Here is a 14729-nt window from a genome sequence, read left to right on the forward strand (position 1 = left end):
CAGATTCCCGGGAGAGGCTGTGGTTCAGCCCTGCCTGCGGAGATGCTGCCTCGAGATTAGGGAAGGACTCTGGGGCAGTCAGCTCTGTGGAGGGCCTGGCACGGGGCCTACTGCTGGCTCGCTGGGGGCTGGGGGCTGGGGGCGGGGTGGGGAATGGGAGCCGTGTCTAGGATAAACTGTCCTCCTGGTTTCCAAGGAGAAGTATTCCATGGGTGAGTGGCAGGATTATTATGGAGCCATTCGTGTTTACTCTAGCTGTCTACCCTCTCTAACCTGCTAGTTGGCTTTTCAGAACCCCCAGATCAGGGGAGTTTGGGCTGCAGAGCCAAAGCAAAAGTGTTGGTCCATTTCCCTCCACCTGTGGTGGGTAGATTATGCCGGGTGACGGGAAAGGGGAGGGAGAGCAGGGAAACTTTGGCCCTGAGAATAGGTGAGGGGCGGGGGTGGAGAAGAGGTTAACCACGCTCCCCATAGCGACAGGAATCTGTGCCCCACTAGTGGCCGTACCCAGGGAGGGGTGGCAGAACCGCAGAGAGGAGAGGCCAAGCAGTGGCTGAAGACTTGATCCGTTCTTTGCTTGGAAGCCTCTGAGCAAACAGCTTTCAAGTGACACATCAGGCTGGAAAATTAGGATAATAGCAACAGAAAGCCCTCACCCTCATTTCCTAGGCCTCCCGGATTCCCTGATTACTTAACAGAAGCTCAAGATTTCCTGCTCCTGATAGGACACAGGCTTACAGGAGCCAGATTTAATCAGTTTGATTTCTTCTGCGTGGGGGATACTGGAGTCCCAGGCCAAGGAAGCTCAATCTCTTCTGGTGGTTTTAGGGTACACTGCCTCCTGTATACTTGCCTTGATAGGCCAAGCGAATTCCTAAAACAAACATTGCAGCCATAAGACTGCTGTCTCTAAATGAGTGCTTTCCTTGTTAAGTCATTCACTTCATTAAGATTTCTGGGATGGAGACTAGACCTAACAGACCATTGCTCTCCCTGGAGACCCCCATCCCCACTCCGATTCCCCCGACACTGTCCATGCTAGAATTCTCTCTTGGGTACCCTACATTCAATCAGTCACCAAACCCTACTGAGGCTACCTCGAGATGATCTCCCAAGTCCATCCCTCTGGTCCCCCCACCATCACTGCCCACCCCCTTCTTTCTCACCTGCCTGAAATATAGCAGCTTCCTCTACAGCCCCTTGTCTCTGTCCCTGGCACTCGAGCTTTTTCCAGAACTGCCTTCATAGAATTCCAGCTGCATGTTTAAACAGCCATAGGAGCCCCTTTCTTTCCCACTGGATATGCTTCAACCCCCTCCCTATGACATGCAAATCCCTTCAGAGTTTGGTCGCTTTCCTCCCCCATTGCCGCCCCCTCTCCAAGCATATCTCAAACACATCAGACCCCGTGCAGGACTCCACGGTCAAGTTTCATAGGTGGGAAAATGAAAACAAACATGCAAATACACAAAAAGCCCCTCAAACGAAGAAAGGAGAATGCCACCGAGAACTCTCAGGAATCAAATTCGGTTTGGGCTTTTGCCCTGTCACCTATTCCAAACCTAGCTTTCCTGAACCTTTCCATTCAAGTGGTCTGTGTTCCTTGAAAAGTCCAGATTCTCAAGGCAGCTGTGATTGGTGGCTGCACAATCAGTGGACCTCCTCGTCTCAGGGAAAGTGGCCGTCTCTAATCAGTCAGGTGAGATGGGATATTGTCATATGGTAATGGGGGCTTTTCCAAGGGCTGAGATCTGGGTAGCTTCTCCAGAGCAGTACTTCCAAGAAGCAGAAATGAGCTCTGTGGATCTGCAGGGGGATGGGGGGTGGGGCTGCGAGTCTACACGTACCTCTAACAAGCTCCTGAGTGATGTTGGTGCTGCTGGTCCGTGAACCATGCTTTGAACAGGAACTCTCTATAGGGACAGTGATCTCGACATGGAGTAAAAAGTATTCAATACCTTCCTCTCATTCTAGAATGTTCTCCAGTCTTTGTGGCCATGAAGAATTCTGCTCAGTGTTTAAGGTATGGTTCAAACATAACTTCTGTGAAGGTTTTTGGGCTGTCATGGAATTCATCTCATAGAACTCCTTTCTGACACCCACTGATCATTTGTCTGATGGCTACTTTGTATAGCTGTCCCCTCCAGTTTTGTTCATTCTACATATTTATTTACATACAGTTTTTATTTATGTACCATTTTGATGTGCAGTCTGAGTTTTTTTGTTTTAATTTTTACTGTGTTATGTTAGTCACCATACAATACATCATTAGTTTTAGATGTAGTGTTCCAAGATTCAGTGTTTACGTATAACACCCAGTGCTCCATGAAGTCCGTGCCCTCCTTAATACCCAGCACCAGGCTCACCCGTCCCCCCACCTCCTCCCCTGCAGTCTGAGTTTTAACAAGAATGTACAGATCCCGAGCAGTCGCATCACCCCCAGATTCCCTCGTGCTGCCCTTTGAAGTCCCTCCTCCCCTCAACCCCAGCCCTTGGCAACCACTGACCTGTTTCTATTCCTATACTTTTGTCTTTTTCAGAATGTTATATTAATAGAATCATACATCATGTAGCCTTTTGACTCTCCTCCATGTTGCTGTGAGTATTTATGGATCTGGGATAGCATCAGATTCATCTGGAGTGTGTTCCAGGAATTTGCAGTTCTAACAGTTTCCAGAGGATGCTGATGGTGTGCTCTGGGAACCCCGCTTTGGGAACCATCAATCTACAGGCTCTAAGCTATTAACAAGTGTCTCGGGTAATTCTTCTATGCCTGCAGTTTGAGGAATTCCAGCTTCAGTGCCACCGAAAGGGGAAGGAGCAGGCTTGGGGTACTTTTTTATACCAAACATGGCTCTCTGTCCATGGCATCAATCCCACTTCGTCAGGGATGACTTCTTCAGCTCCCATTGACTCAAGAAGCAGAGAACACTGAGATTTGTTTGATTCGGTCATTCTCCCCTTGGGAAGGAGACCGAGATGAAGGCCTCTGGCCCCTGCAGAGGATGCCGGTGCCAGTCATGGGCAAGACCAGTTCCGGTTCTCTCTAGTTCTTCACACAGGCTTGAACAGTGTTGGTGTGGAAACCCTGTGTAAGTATGTGTATGCGGTCCTAGGGAAAACCAGTGAGATTAAGGCTGGCTCCGGACCTTGAGGGACAGCTCCCGTGGATGCCGAGGATTAGCGGTAACAGCTGCTCTCCTGTCCATTAGAGGAGGAACAGAAGAGAGACAAAAAGACTTGTTTGAAAGATGCATCTCTGCAACTCTGAGGAGGGAAGCAGGTCCATCAAGACTGAAGGAAAGTGTGTTTCTAGGTGAGTGGATGTTTTCCTGGTTCTGGTAGACTAGTGCTTGTGGGAAAGCAGAAACCTCAAGATTTAAGGAGGGGAGGGTGGGCTTTGTGGGGCATGGTCTTTTACCCCTTTCCTCTGTAGGTGTCTATGTTTGATCTGATTTGGGACCACCTTCTGCTCTCAACAAAGGCTCCAAGGACATTTGCTTGTGGTTCTTTTGGAAGAAAATGGAAAAGCCCCGGGTCCCCTCAACTGAGAATGTGTTTTTATAGCTCATTGTTCATGATCTCTTAATGGGCGCAGGAAACTGCAGGAATGGTCCCTTGTGGTGGGAAGGTTTTTGACTTTTTTTTTTTCCTCATGGCAAGCAACCCTAGCAGAGAAAGTTATTGTCTGAAGGACTCTTAAGTCCAAAAGATTGGAGTTATAGGTCACCCTCCTGTCTCCTTGTATCTGGTCCATGTAAGAGGCAGGGTGGTGGGTGAAGACTGGATGGGGGTCGATGACTTTGGGTTACTTGGTTGTTTGGATTATCTCCTTAGCCCACTGCTTTTATAGCTACTTTCGCTACATTTAAGGTATTTTATTTTTACCTTTCATAACCAGTTTATTAGAGAAGAGGGCTGTTGCCTTGCATTGTTCCTTAGATCAACATACTAGCTGTACTTGAATAATCCCTGTGTATATAAAAACAAACAACTCCTTTTGAAACATGCTCGACAGTCCTCAATGTTTATTCAGAGACCTTTCACTGTTGTGTTTGCTATCTCTCCCATTATTCTCATCTGAGAACTTCCTTACACAGTCAACTTCAATTCCTTCTGTCCATGGCATTAGAGCTAGCAAACAAAAGTGAAACTTACTCCCTAAATATTATTTTATCCAATCATTTAATTCTATTCCTGAGCTAACCCCCTACCCCCCCCCCCCAGTAAATTTAATAAGGTGCACAGTGGATCAGCTTGGGTGTAACTCCCTCTGCTCATCTTCTCTGTGAAAAAGTAGTGAAATAACTAAACAAGTCAGTAAGAGGAGGGACAAGAAGATACCAGAGTGTTGCAAATTTAACAGTTGCTTCTAAGTAATTAATTCATAGTTGGGAGAAATTTTGTACCATTCAACCCTCTACTTTGCAATTGTAGCAATAAGACACAAATCCAAGCCACCATATGCCTTGCTGCCCGACCATATTGGAATACTGGGCGTCTCACTTCACCAATAACGTATTATAGCTCACACTGCCCTTGGATATCAGACAGCTTGTAAAGAGTTCACATTAGGATACAAATTTTTTCTGGTCTTATTTCTTTGACTTAATTAAATCCTCTTTAAGAAGAAGCCGTCTGGTCTTATGAGAAAACTATAAGAAGAGAGGTATTTAAAAAAAAAAAAAGTGTTTAGAAATTGAAACACTTCCTACAGCCTGGCACATCCTTTTGATCTTGACCTTGAGCCCTTGCAATCTGGGGAGGCGGCGCTAACGGAATCTCGGGGTTAAAGGCAGTGTATATTCAGATCGGTCACATTCAAAAGGACGTCATATCATTTTCTGAAATAGCATCTGGATTGAAGCTATTGTTTCTCGTGACACAGGAAAAGAGCAAGATGAGGGTCTTGGCTGTCCTTGGAGGCTGGGCTCGGGCAGCCCTCTGCCTGGCTTCCTGCTCAGCTGCTTTTTCCCATGGTGCCGGCTCAGGGGCCTGTGAGGACCTGCAGCCCAAACACATTCAAGCCCAGCCTCAGGACCCACGGATCCACTACGTCACCATTCACACCGGCAGGTCTTCCTACTCACCGGGTGACACGGTTCCAGGTACGTATGGGAGAGGCTTTGCAAGACCCCGCGGGGCCCTACTGACCGATCCCAAGCTGTGTTTGTCCCAAGCAGGAGTTTCCTCCGCCAACGTTTGACTTAATCCTAAGAAGCAGTTATTTAGTCAAAGATAAGTTATGAAATATTTGTATCACGAGAACCACATAACTAATCTCTATATTGATATTCCTTTTTACAAGAAGGCACAAATAGCATTATTATAAAAAAGTTATCTGTCCTACTTGTAAGATAAAAATGTAATCACCCTAAACAAACTTCATATATAGTGTGTGTGTTGGGGGGGGGGCGGGAGAGAGAGAGAGGGAGGGAAACAGGCTTTTGCTTCTCGTTATTTAAAACTAAAGTTATTTGCAGAGTGAAAAGTATTTCCTGCTATTTTAGCTTGGGTGCCTACAAAAGCAGAGAGAACTCCAGGTGCCAAAGGCGGTAGCTGAGTCTACGCAGCCGTGAGTAAATTCAAACACATCGGCGGTGTTGGCTTGATCCCCTTCGGACTTTGCTGATTCTTTTGATGGCAATTAGAGGTGATAAATCATAATAAAATTTACTCTGGAAGTACTGTTTTGCCCAATCATTCTGTTCTGTTGGTAAGTATGGGGAAAAAATTTGTGAGCAATATATTGACCCCCATAGCAATGTACTCTCCAAACTGACATTCAGGCTATTCCAACAGAGATTCCCAAACTTCATCACATCATGATACAGCAAGGAAAGGATAATATGTGTAGAGTGTGCTGGGGCGCATGCGAGGGGCTGCTCAAAGCTGGAGGCAACTTTCCTGGGGGCTCCAACTGCCACAGTATGCAGCCAGGCACCCCAGCATGAAGGGATTGATATGTTGGCACTCCTGTGTTCTGTGGGTAAGGGAATGAAAATGGTAAAAATCGAAGCACTGTATTAGGGAGAAAAAGCTGTAAAAATGACCCAAAATATCATGACACCCAATTTTTTTTTTAACTTATTTGAGACAGAGAGGATGAGAGAGAGAACATGAGAGGGGAGAAGTCAGAGGGAGAAGCAGACTCCCCACTGAGCAGGGAGCCTAATGTGGGGCTCAATCCTGGGACTCCAGGATCATGACCTGAGCCGAAGGCAGTTGCTTAACCAACTGAGCCACCCAGGTGCCCCTGTGTGACACCCGAATTCTAATAAAAGACCTGAAGGAAGCAAATTGGATTGTGGTTGGAACTAGGACACATATATAAGAAAGAGCTGGAGGGAGCACTTCCTAGATTCAGTGAGGGTCATTTTTTACTTTATTGTGCTGGGATTACACTGTTTTTTCTTTTTCTTTCTTTTTTTTTTTTCTGGGATCCCACTAATCTGTGAGCTCCTTAAAGGTAAGAACCATGTTATCCCGTTCATGGATGTATGCTCAATGCCTAGCACAATGTCCAGTTTTAAATAATAACTAAATACTTGGACAAATGTTTACTACTAAGAGTTCAAATGCATGGGAAATAAAATGATCACAGACACTAAGCTGCATTGAGCAAGCCTATGAAGTTATGACCCTAGTTTTTGCTACTCATTTCATTACAAATGAGTTTGCCATATTATTTATGTCTGTAAGAAAGATTCCTGCAGGGGCGTCTGGGTGGCTCCATCATTAAGCATCTGCCTTTGGCTCAGGTCATGATTCCAGGGTCCTGGGATCGAGACCCACCTCAGGCTCTCTGATCAGTAGGGAGGCCTACTTCTCCCTCTCCCACTACCTCTGCTGACTCTCTCTGTCGAATAAATAAATAAATAAATAAATAAATAAATAAATAAAATCTTAAAAAAAAAAAAATAAAAGAAAGAAAGAAATCCCTGCAAGTGAAATTGCTAGATCAAAGGGAAACTGCATTTTTGGGCTTTTTTGGTATGTGTTAAAACAAACAAACAAACAAACAAACAAAAATATATATATATATAACATAAAATTTGCCATTCTAATTGAAGTATACAGTTCAGTGACATTAAGGATATTCACAATGTTGTACCCCATCACCATTATTCATTTCCAGAACTTTTTCATTATCTTAAGCAGAAGCTCTATACCCGTTAAACAATAATCTCCATCCATCTCTCCACTCAGATCCTGGTAATCTTTATAATCTTTCTGTCTTTGTGATAATTTACCTGCCCTAGGTACCTCATGTAAGTGGAACTGTTTTTGAAAATACCTGTATAAAATCAGCAAATGGAACCACATCAAGAGGGCTCACCTCAGACAGATGTTTTCTGTTGCAGTGACTGTGAGGAGCAGTCGAGATTTCATGGGATTTCTACTTCAGGCTCGAAGAGTGTCTGATCATCAAATAGCTGGCACTTTTGTTTTCGTGCCTCCTCATTCCAAAGCAATGGCTTGTTCTCAAGAGGCTGACACAGTCACCCACTCTGACAAGTCCCGGAAGAGAAACCTGTCGTTCGAGTGGAAGGCCCCTGCCCAGCCTGTGGGGGATATCACATTCTTGTAAGAGTGAGGGGAGTGCTCCTTCTCGGTAATGGAGCCTTACCCTCTGAAGAGAAGGAGCTTCTCCTCTCCCTTCCTTCATGCTTCAGCCCCTACCTCCAGCCACCTCATGACAAGGACAGGGTCATGAAGACTGTCCCAACTAGACAGTCAGTGCAGAGGGTAACCAAAAAGGAAGTTGCCCCCAGCTCCCCTCTCTGTCATTATCCACAGCTTGGGGGCACGTGATTTCCCCCTCCTCTCTGGGCACAGATGCATCTTGGCCAACCTCTCCAGGAAATTTGGACCAGAGGAAAAAGAAGGACCAGTGGGAGAGTAGGGAAAACTGAGAAAGACAGGGACTGAGGCAGACAGATAAGTGGACACTTAAGTCAGGCCCAGGGAAAGCCACTGAGGTCTCTGTGCCTTGGCTTGTGGTCTGTCAGATGGCCGATGACTTAACTGACTGAGCCGCCCAGGTACCCCTAAGTTAATCAGATTTTTATAACTGCCTTCTGATTATTTAACTGGAAAAAATGATTCTAGCTGATAATCCCTACTTCAGTGAAATTTGGGGGAGGATAAATGAGATAATGTTTGTGAAAGGGATTTTTACTAAAAAAAGCCATTAAGTATTCAAAATATTAGTTAGAGTACCAACAATTTATCTCTGATTTTCAATGGAATCTACAATTACAATAGAGCTGTACCATTGTACAACAGAATTATGAAATTTTCAATTAACAGAGTAATTCAATTAACAATATAACAGTAATGGCTAATAATAAAGTTAAAGACGGAACCTTTTGAGACTAAACAGTTCAAGAAGACACCTTTTAGTCTAAATGAGGTTTTCTAATGACTGTATTTATTCAGGAGGGGAATTTAGACATATCCTTCCCTGTTTTAATTATTTGCCGCTATTGAGTTTTTGTTTCTAAAGAGAGTGGAGTCACCCAAAGGGCAATACAATCATCTCTTCAGTTTTTCTGTTCACGGAGACTTTTGTTCTTCTTCAGGTGTTATTTAAAGGAAACCAAACCCTCGCATCATTTTGCTTTCTTTTTCCACAGTCTGTCAGTCGTCCAGTCATATTTCGTTTACTGGGAGAGGATCGAATCATCTGCTGTGTCTCAACAGACACACCTCGGATCCCACACTGACCGTCTCGAGCAGCCTGGCTCACCCATGCCAAGCTCTGGCTGGAGTTGGGAGGCAACCGAGAGCTCCACGCCAGGTACAGCTTGCCGCAGGACTCAAGAGCCGGTCTGGCAGCTTATGGGAAAGGGAGGGGGAGGCAGCTCCCTGCTGAGCAGGGAGCCTGATGTGGGACTCCATCCCAGGACCCTGGGATCATGACCTGAGCTGAAGGCAGATGCTTAACTGACTGAGCCTCCCAGGCGCCCCTAAATTAATCACATTTTTATAACTGCCTTCCGAATACTTACACTGGGAAAAATGTGATTTTCACTTAGAAGGTACTACAGCCAGTTCTAGTTCCTGCGACTCAGGCACTAAACACTTGCCTTGCCGTTGCTGTTTGTCCACTGCAACCTCACAAATTATGGGGGGTCCTTAGGGTGGACAGTTGAATTCTGCCATAAAGCCAAACAACAGCACCCACCTCCCTCCACTCCCACACTTACCAGTGGTCACGGCATCTTCTTGGGGTTCTTTAGACCCCTGGAGCTCCACGAGGAGTGCAAGAAAGAGATGATCTTTTCTTCTTTGTACATAAAAACTCTTCCAGCTTTCATTGTTACTTTCCATGGTAGGTAGATGGCTCTTTGCAGCCTGGGTTGGAGAAAGGAATCAGGAATGAGAGGCTGCTTGGACGGCAATGGACTTTTCCCTGGTTCACCACATCAACCCAAGACTCCTTTGGCCCATGAACTTCTGCAACAAAACAAAACAAGAGAACACAGTGAGAATACAGCTACAGAATACAGTGGTCACCTGAAAATTGCTGGGGATCGGGAACTCATTTCCATTATTGATTTCTAGCCAAGTGCTCCGAACGGACACACTCATTGAGGCCACCTGCACAGACGCTCCCATCTTTAATCCTTTCAATTCCACTTTCCTTGACTCTGTCCTTTGTTCTTGGCCAACATGTTCATGCCCGACTTGGCTCAGGCTAGCAGACCCAGGCACATGCCCCAAACTATCTTCTCCCCGCTGCCCAGCACCACTCACCCAACCTTCCCACCAAGATACTCCAAAAAGCAGAGTCAAGATCTCAGAGTCTGACAGTGTGGCCTGGGGAAGATCCTGCAAACCCCTCGTGTGTTTGAAGTCTTATGTGTCTTTTTCTGTCATGCAAATGTTGCATTTTAATCCCAAGCATGTTTGTTTTAATATGAATGTGACTAAAGGTGAGGTGTCAGGAAGTGACATCATGTCTCTGCTCTCTGTCTTGGGACCCTGCTGGGAACCTTGTCCCCCACAGGTTGACAGACTCCCGTCTGAGCTGCTCCAGGGTAAACTCCTCAGTATGCAGCTGCACACATTCCTGCCCTCCTGGCCCAGGCTGTTTTCCTGCCCATTCCTCTACACAAAACCCAGGGGTTCTCAAAGGTAAAAGGAGTGTGTGTGTGCGTGCATGGTGGCGGGGGGAGGGGAGGTCATCTTGCAAAGTGAAATAGATTTCTTGGGATGCCTGAGTGGCTCAGTCAATTAAGGTGCTGCCTTCAGCTCAAGTCGTGATCCCAGGGTCCTGGGATTGAGTCTTACATCAGGCCCCCTGCTCAGTGGAGATCTGCTTCTCCCTCTCTCTCTGCTTGCTGATCCCTCTGCTTGTGCTCTCTCTCTCTGTCAAATAAATAAAAATCTTTAAAAAAATTTCAAAAGTGACTGTGGTGGGCAAATGATGAATCATGAATTTTCACATTAGGAAGATAGTATATTGTACTTTTCAAACTTGTTTCCCAATAAACCCTCAGGACACTTTGGGGTCTACCCAGCCCCATTGGGCATGATCTCCATGTTTTGCCTTCTTACACTTCCTCAAACTGGGTTGTTCTTCCTGCTTATCTGTTTATCTTTCAAGGGGAGGTTCAAATATCTCCTTTGTGAAACTTTCTCCCGTACTTCTTGGGAGGCAAATGTAATTGCTTTCTCAGTTCTGGATTTAAAGCTCTCATCACACCATCATTTCTAAGACTGGGCATCTGAGAGTCTCTCCTCCTGGGTTTCGAGTTCAGGAACAACAACGGCCACTACGCAGCTCTTCTGTACCCCCCAGCATTCACAGTGATGCCCATCACACGACGAGTCTGCAGGGAATGTCTGAATGCATTCCGAGTTCAGGCAGAAGTGTAAGACTGTTGAGCTTTTGCCACATTTTGTGTGTCCGTTAGGCTTCTTTGTTTTTCACTTGAATCTCAATGTTTTGGAGTGTTGAAGGCTTTGGAGAAGAGTGGGACTAAAGGGGGAAAAAATGCATTTCAACCCAGTTAGAGCCCTGGCCAGAGAAACCTCCGCTAATGTGTTTTTCTGTGAACACCATCATAGTCATCCTAAGCGTTATTACGATAAACCTTCATTGCATCTCCACCTGTGCTGTGTGCTCCATGCTTCTACATCAATGATTTTCTTTCACCCTTCAGCAGCTCTAGGCTATAGGAACCATTATTGGTCCCATTCTGCAAAAGGAGAAACCGATGCTCTGGGAGGACTTGCCCCAAAGAAGGAGTTAGCAGAATGGAGAACTGAACCCAGTCATCCGACTCCCTGGTCCTTGCTTGCTTACTGTGCTGTTTCTAATTTCTATTTCTAAAGCTCTGGACTGTCATGTTGGCCAGTCACGGATGGGAAATGAGATGGTGGAGGGCAGTGGAGAGCAGTGACCTTGACTCTGCCCATGGCAGAGGGTCAAGTCATTATCATCACCAGGGAGATTTTTACTATTAATAATATGGCAGGAAAGATCTAGGGCTTTCAAAAATCTTTGATTTGTGGGATTCTGATTTTGTTTTTGTTTTTTTTTTCCCTAGCTAGAAGCAGTTTTGGCAGAGGTAAGAAAAAACAGAGTGGTCACAGTGGTTTCTATATACTCCCTGAGTGGTGACTATTAAAAACGCACAAATCCAGAGGGCCAAAGACTTACTCTTTAAAGAGATACTACAAATTGAATCCTTTCCCACTTGGTCAGGGGCTTATATTACTGGGCAGGTCATCCTTTTGTTGATACTTTTGAGTAGCCCAAACTTAATGGTTTGTTTTAAAGGTACATTAAAGTCTCTAGTATTTATCCCAGTGTCATAGTTGTTTGTGTTAATCAATACAAGGAAAATGCTCTCACTCTCTCATGGTGTCTTTGGATCTCTGTTTAGCTCCCAGACCCCCCAGCGCTCTTCCTCAACAATGTGCAAACATCTTTGCCATTGCTCCAACTGGAGCTGCAGAGGATAACAGCTTAGATCCCGTTCCTGCAAGTTTTTGGGTGGCAGAGTTTCCTGGGGGTGTGGAGACTCTGTTCCAGTCATCTTCACACATAGCTACTGCTGTCAGCAATGGCCAGCAACCCAGAGGGGACATCAACACAATCCTTGAGCCATCCCTGGATATCCATGGGCTGGAGAGACTCATGGCTCTCAGGAGATTCTTCTCAGAGGGCACTGCTTCCAGCCCTAGCACCCACCTCAGGTAATGGGTCAGGGGTGGACCATTCAGTGTGGGGGTGGGATAAGACCAAACCCTGGGGTGCTGAGGGGTCTGAACTTCTTGGCATCTGACAGGAAAAGATCTCACCATATTTATTCTTAAGTGCACAGGAAACCCTGATTGTAAAAGGACTACTGGCCAAAAGGGCTGGGTATGAAAATCGCCTGGGGGGAACTGTACTTTCTTGGATAGGGTGAGATTTCTGATATGCTATTATATATAAAATCAGATATAAATGTATGTTTTATAGAAGAGATGTATAAATTTATAATATATAAATACATATTTTATATAAAATAAATAACAACATTCAGTGAGGCTTTGTTGCTATACTCACTTGCCTCTTCCCACCCCCTCCCCCTTTCCCCTTCAGCTCCTAACTCCAAACTCAGGAGTCTTTCCAAGGAAATCTGATTTTCTCAGTATATACAGCAATGGTAGGGAATGTTGCTTTTTGATCTGTATACATAGTCTTCTCTTCACCCTTCTATCCTTTGCTTTAGGACTCAGGATGATCCAAGCTTTGATTCATTGGAAATTTGCCTACCCTCAGATAGGGATGAACAGGTAACAACCATGTTTGTCTGTGGGTAATAGGGTTGATATTTTGATCCCAGTGTGGGAAGTTCCAGGCTGGGAAAGCAGAGCTATTAGACTAGTAACCAAAATTTGAGAGAAGGAGGCAAGGGTATGATATATATGTGGCATCTTTTTACCAATCAATACCAGCCTTTCTGTTATACACAGTGTCTCCAAAGTTATCGACAATTGTAGAAATTGATAGTTTTAGTGATTTGTTTTCCCACTTAGCCTCAGTTAATAATTCCTGTCTCCCCACCTCTCCACCCCCTGCTTTATAACGTCGGCCTCGAAACGCCATGTATGGTTCCAGAGGTTAGATCAATGGGCAATATAAAATATACATGCCCACTGATTTACTATTCCTTTGAAGTCTTAAAAGGAACACAAAATAAAACATGGTGTAATATTCTTACTCATATTTATTGGATTAAATGCCATCTTGTGTGGGTCCTAGCATAAAAAGACACTCAAAGCTCTCTGCCCTTGGAGATGATAATCATGCATCTCAGTCTGGAAGCCTCTTAAAGGACCCTAGGTTTATTCTTGTGACTGGCCTCTATGCTCTCTTTGTGGGGTTTCCATTAGCCACCTTATCCCCATCAATCACAAGGGCATATCTATCTACTTGAGCAATTTAGGAGCTCTTTCAGGAGCAGGCACCAGCCTGGGTTTTCAGCTGCTGCCTGGGATCTTTTACAAAATCAGGTTAGGTGTCGAAAGAAACACAGGTTAAGTGTGAAGTTGGGTGGCAGCTTGGAAGAAGACCAGGTCTTTTTACTTCTCTTTTTTCCCTTTCCTTTTCTAGGACAAAATGGAGTCCTCTAATAGGACCATGATGAGGCCTCCTCTGTCTTCTGCCCATTTTACCTATCCTCAGCACTTCTGGTTGTCTGAAGCACTTACTGGCAATGGGGCTGGGGCAGCCACTCCAACCACTGTCTTCCCGCCCTCTGCCACTTCCAGGTCACCTGCTGCTGAAGCCCAGTCAGAAACATGGAGGCCTTCTCCCAGCTTCTTAACTCAGCCAAAGCGCAAGGAGTCCAGAGTGGGGGAGGCACATGGGGGGCACAGAGTGGGATACCCCAGGAAGACCAACCCAAGGCCTGAGGTTGGGCAAGAAGGAGCCAGTGGCCCTTCAGGGATCCAGCTCAGGACTCCCCAGCTGGGAATCCTGCTTTGCCTTTCCACCACCTTGGGCATGGCCCTGGCTGCTGGCCTCCGCTGTCTACACCACCAGTATTGCCACAAACGGACAGAAGTGTCCTTCAGTGAGCCTGCCGGGGATGCTGTTGCCAGGAGTGACAGTGGCGAGACAGTGCATGTCAGGAAGATCAGGGAGAACAGTTTTGTTTTGGTTGAAGCTGACTACAACTGGACCACTTCCTCTGTGGGTAGCGAGAAAACAGTGCTCTGAGCAGACCGTCGTCCTAGGCCTCTGAGTGGCCCTCCTCAGACCCTGCAGTGTCTCAGCCAGAACAGAGCTAATGAGAATAGCTGATGAGGACAGGGATGCGCTGTGCCCCCCACTCAGTGAGCAGTTAGTGGAGGAAGCTGGGAAAGGACAGTTTTATCAACAGAGGGAGCTTTGTTGTCTTAACATCTGTAATTTAGCTGCTTTTTTTCTATTCACAATTAGCCGTTCTGTTTGAAGAGTTAAACTCAACACAATGAATATTGTATAACCTGCTCATTAACTAGACTCCTGTGGCCGCGAAGCTTCCTCTGTTGCCTTAAGGAACCTGCAGAAATAGAAATTCTGTCCCTCCTCAGTATGTCAGCCTCATCCCTTCTAACTCTTTGAAAAAAAGTAACGTTGAAGTTGTGTCTCTTACAAGAAAAGGAGCTGGAGCCCTCACTTTACCTCTCCAAACCACCCCCGGAAGAAGTTTCATTTTTAAAACTAGCCTTCAACACTG

The 14729-nt window shown here is 45.6% G+C and overlaps 1 protein-coding gene across 1 annotated transcript; it reads left to right on the forward strand.

The window, feature by feature from the left end:
• Positions 1-4900: 4900 nt before the first annotated feature.
• On the forward strand, positions 4901-14406 carry REELD1 (reeler domain containing 1; the record flags this gene model as incomplete). The annotated part of the gene is made up of 6 exons (XM_080796314.1): positions 4901-5108; positions 7365-7587; positions 8640-8803; positions 11901-12213; positions 12735-12798; positions 13619-14406. The coding sequence occupies 6 exons, from the start codon at positions 4901-4903 to the stop codon at positions 14225-14227; spliced, it is 1581 nt and encodes a 526-aa protein (XP_080652440.1). The 3' UTR covers positions 14228-14406.
• Positions 14407-14729: the final 323 nt, after the last annotated feature.

Source organism: Martes martes, assembly GCF_963455335.1.
Source record: "Martes martes genome assembly, chromosome: 2".
NCBI classification, from domain to species: Eukaryota; Metazoa; Chordata; class Mammalia; order Carnivora; family Mustelidae; genus Martes; species Martes martes.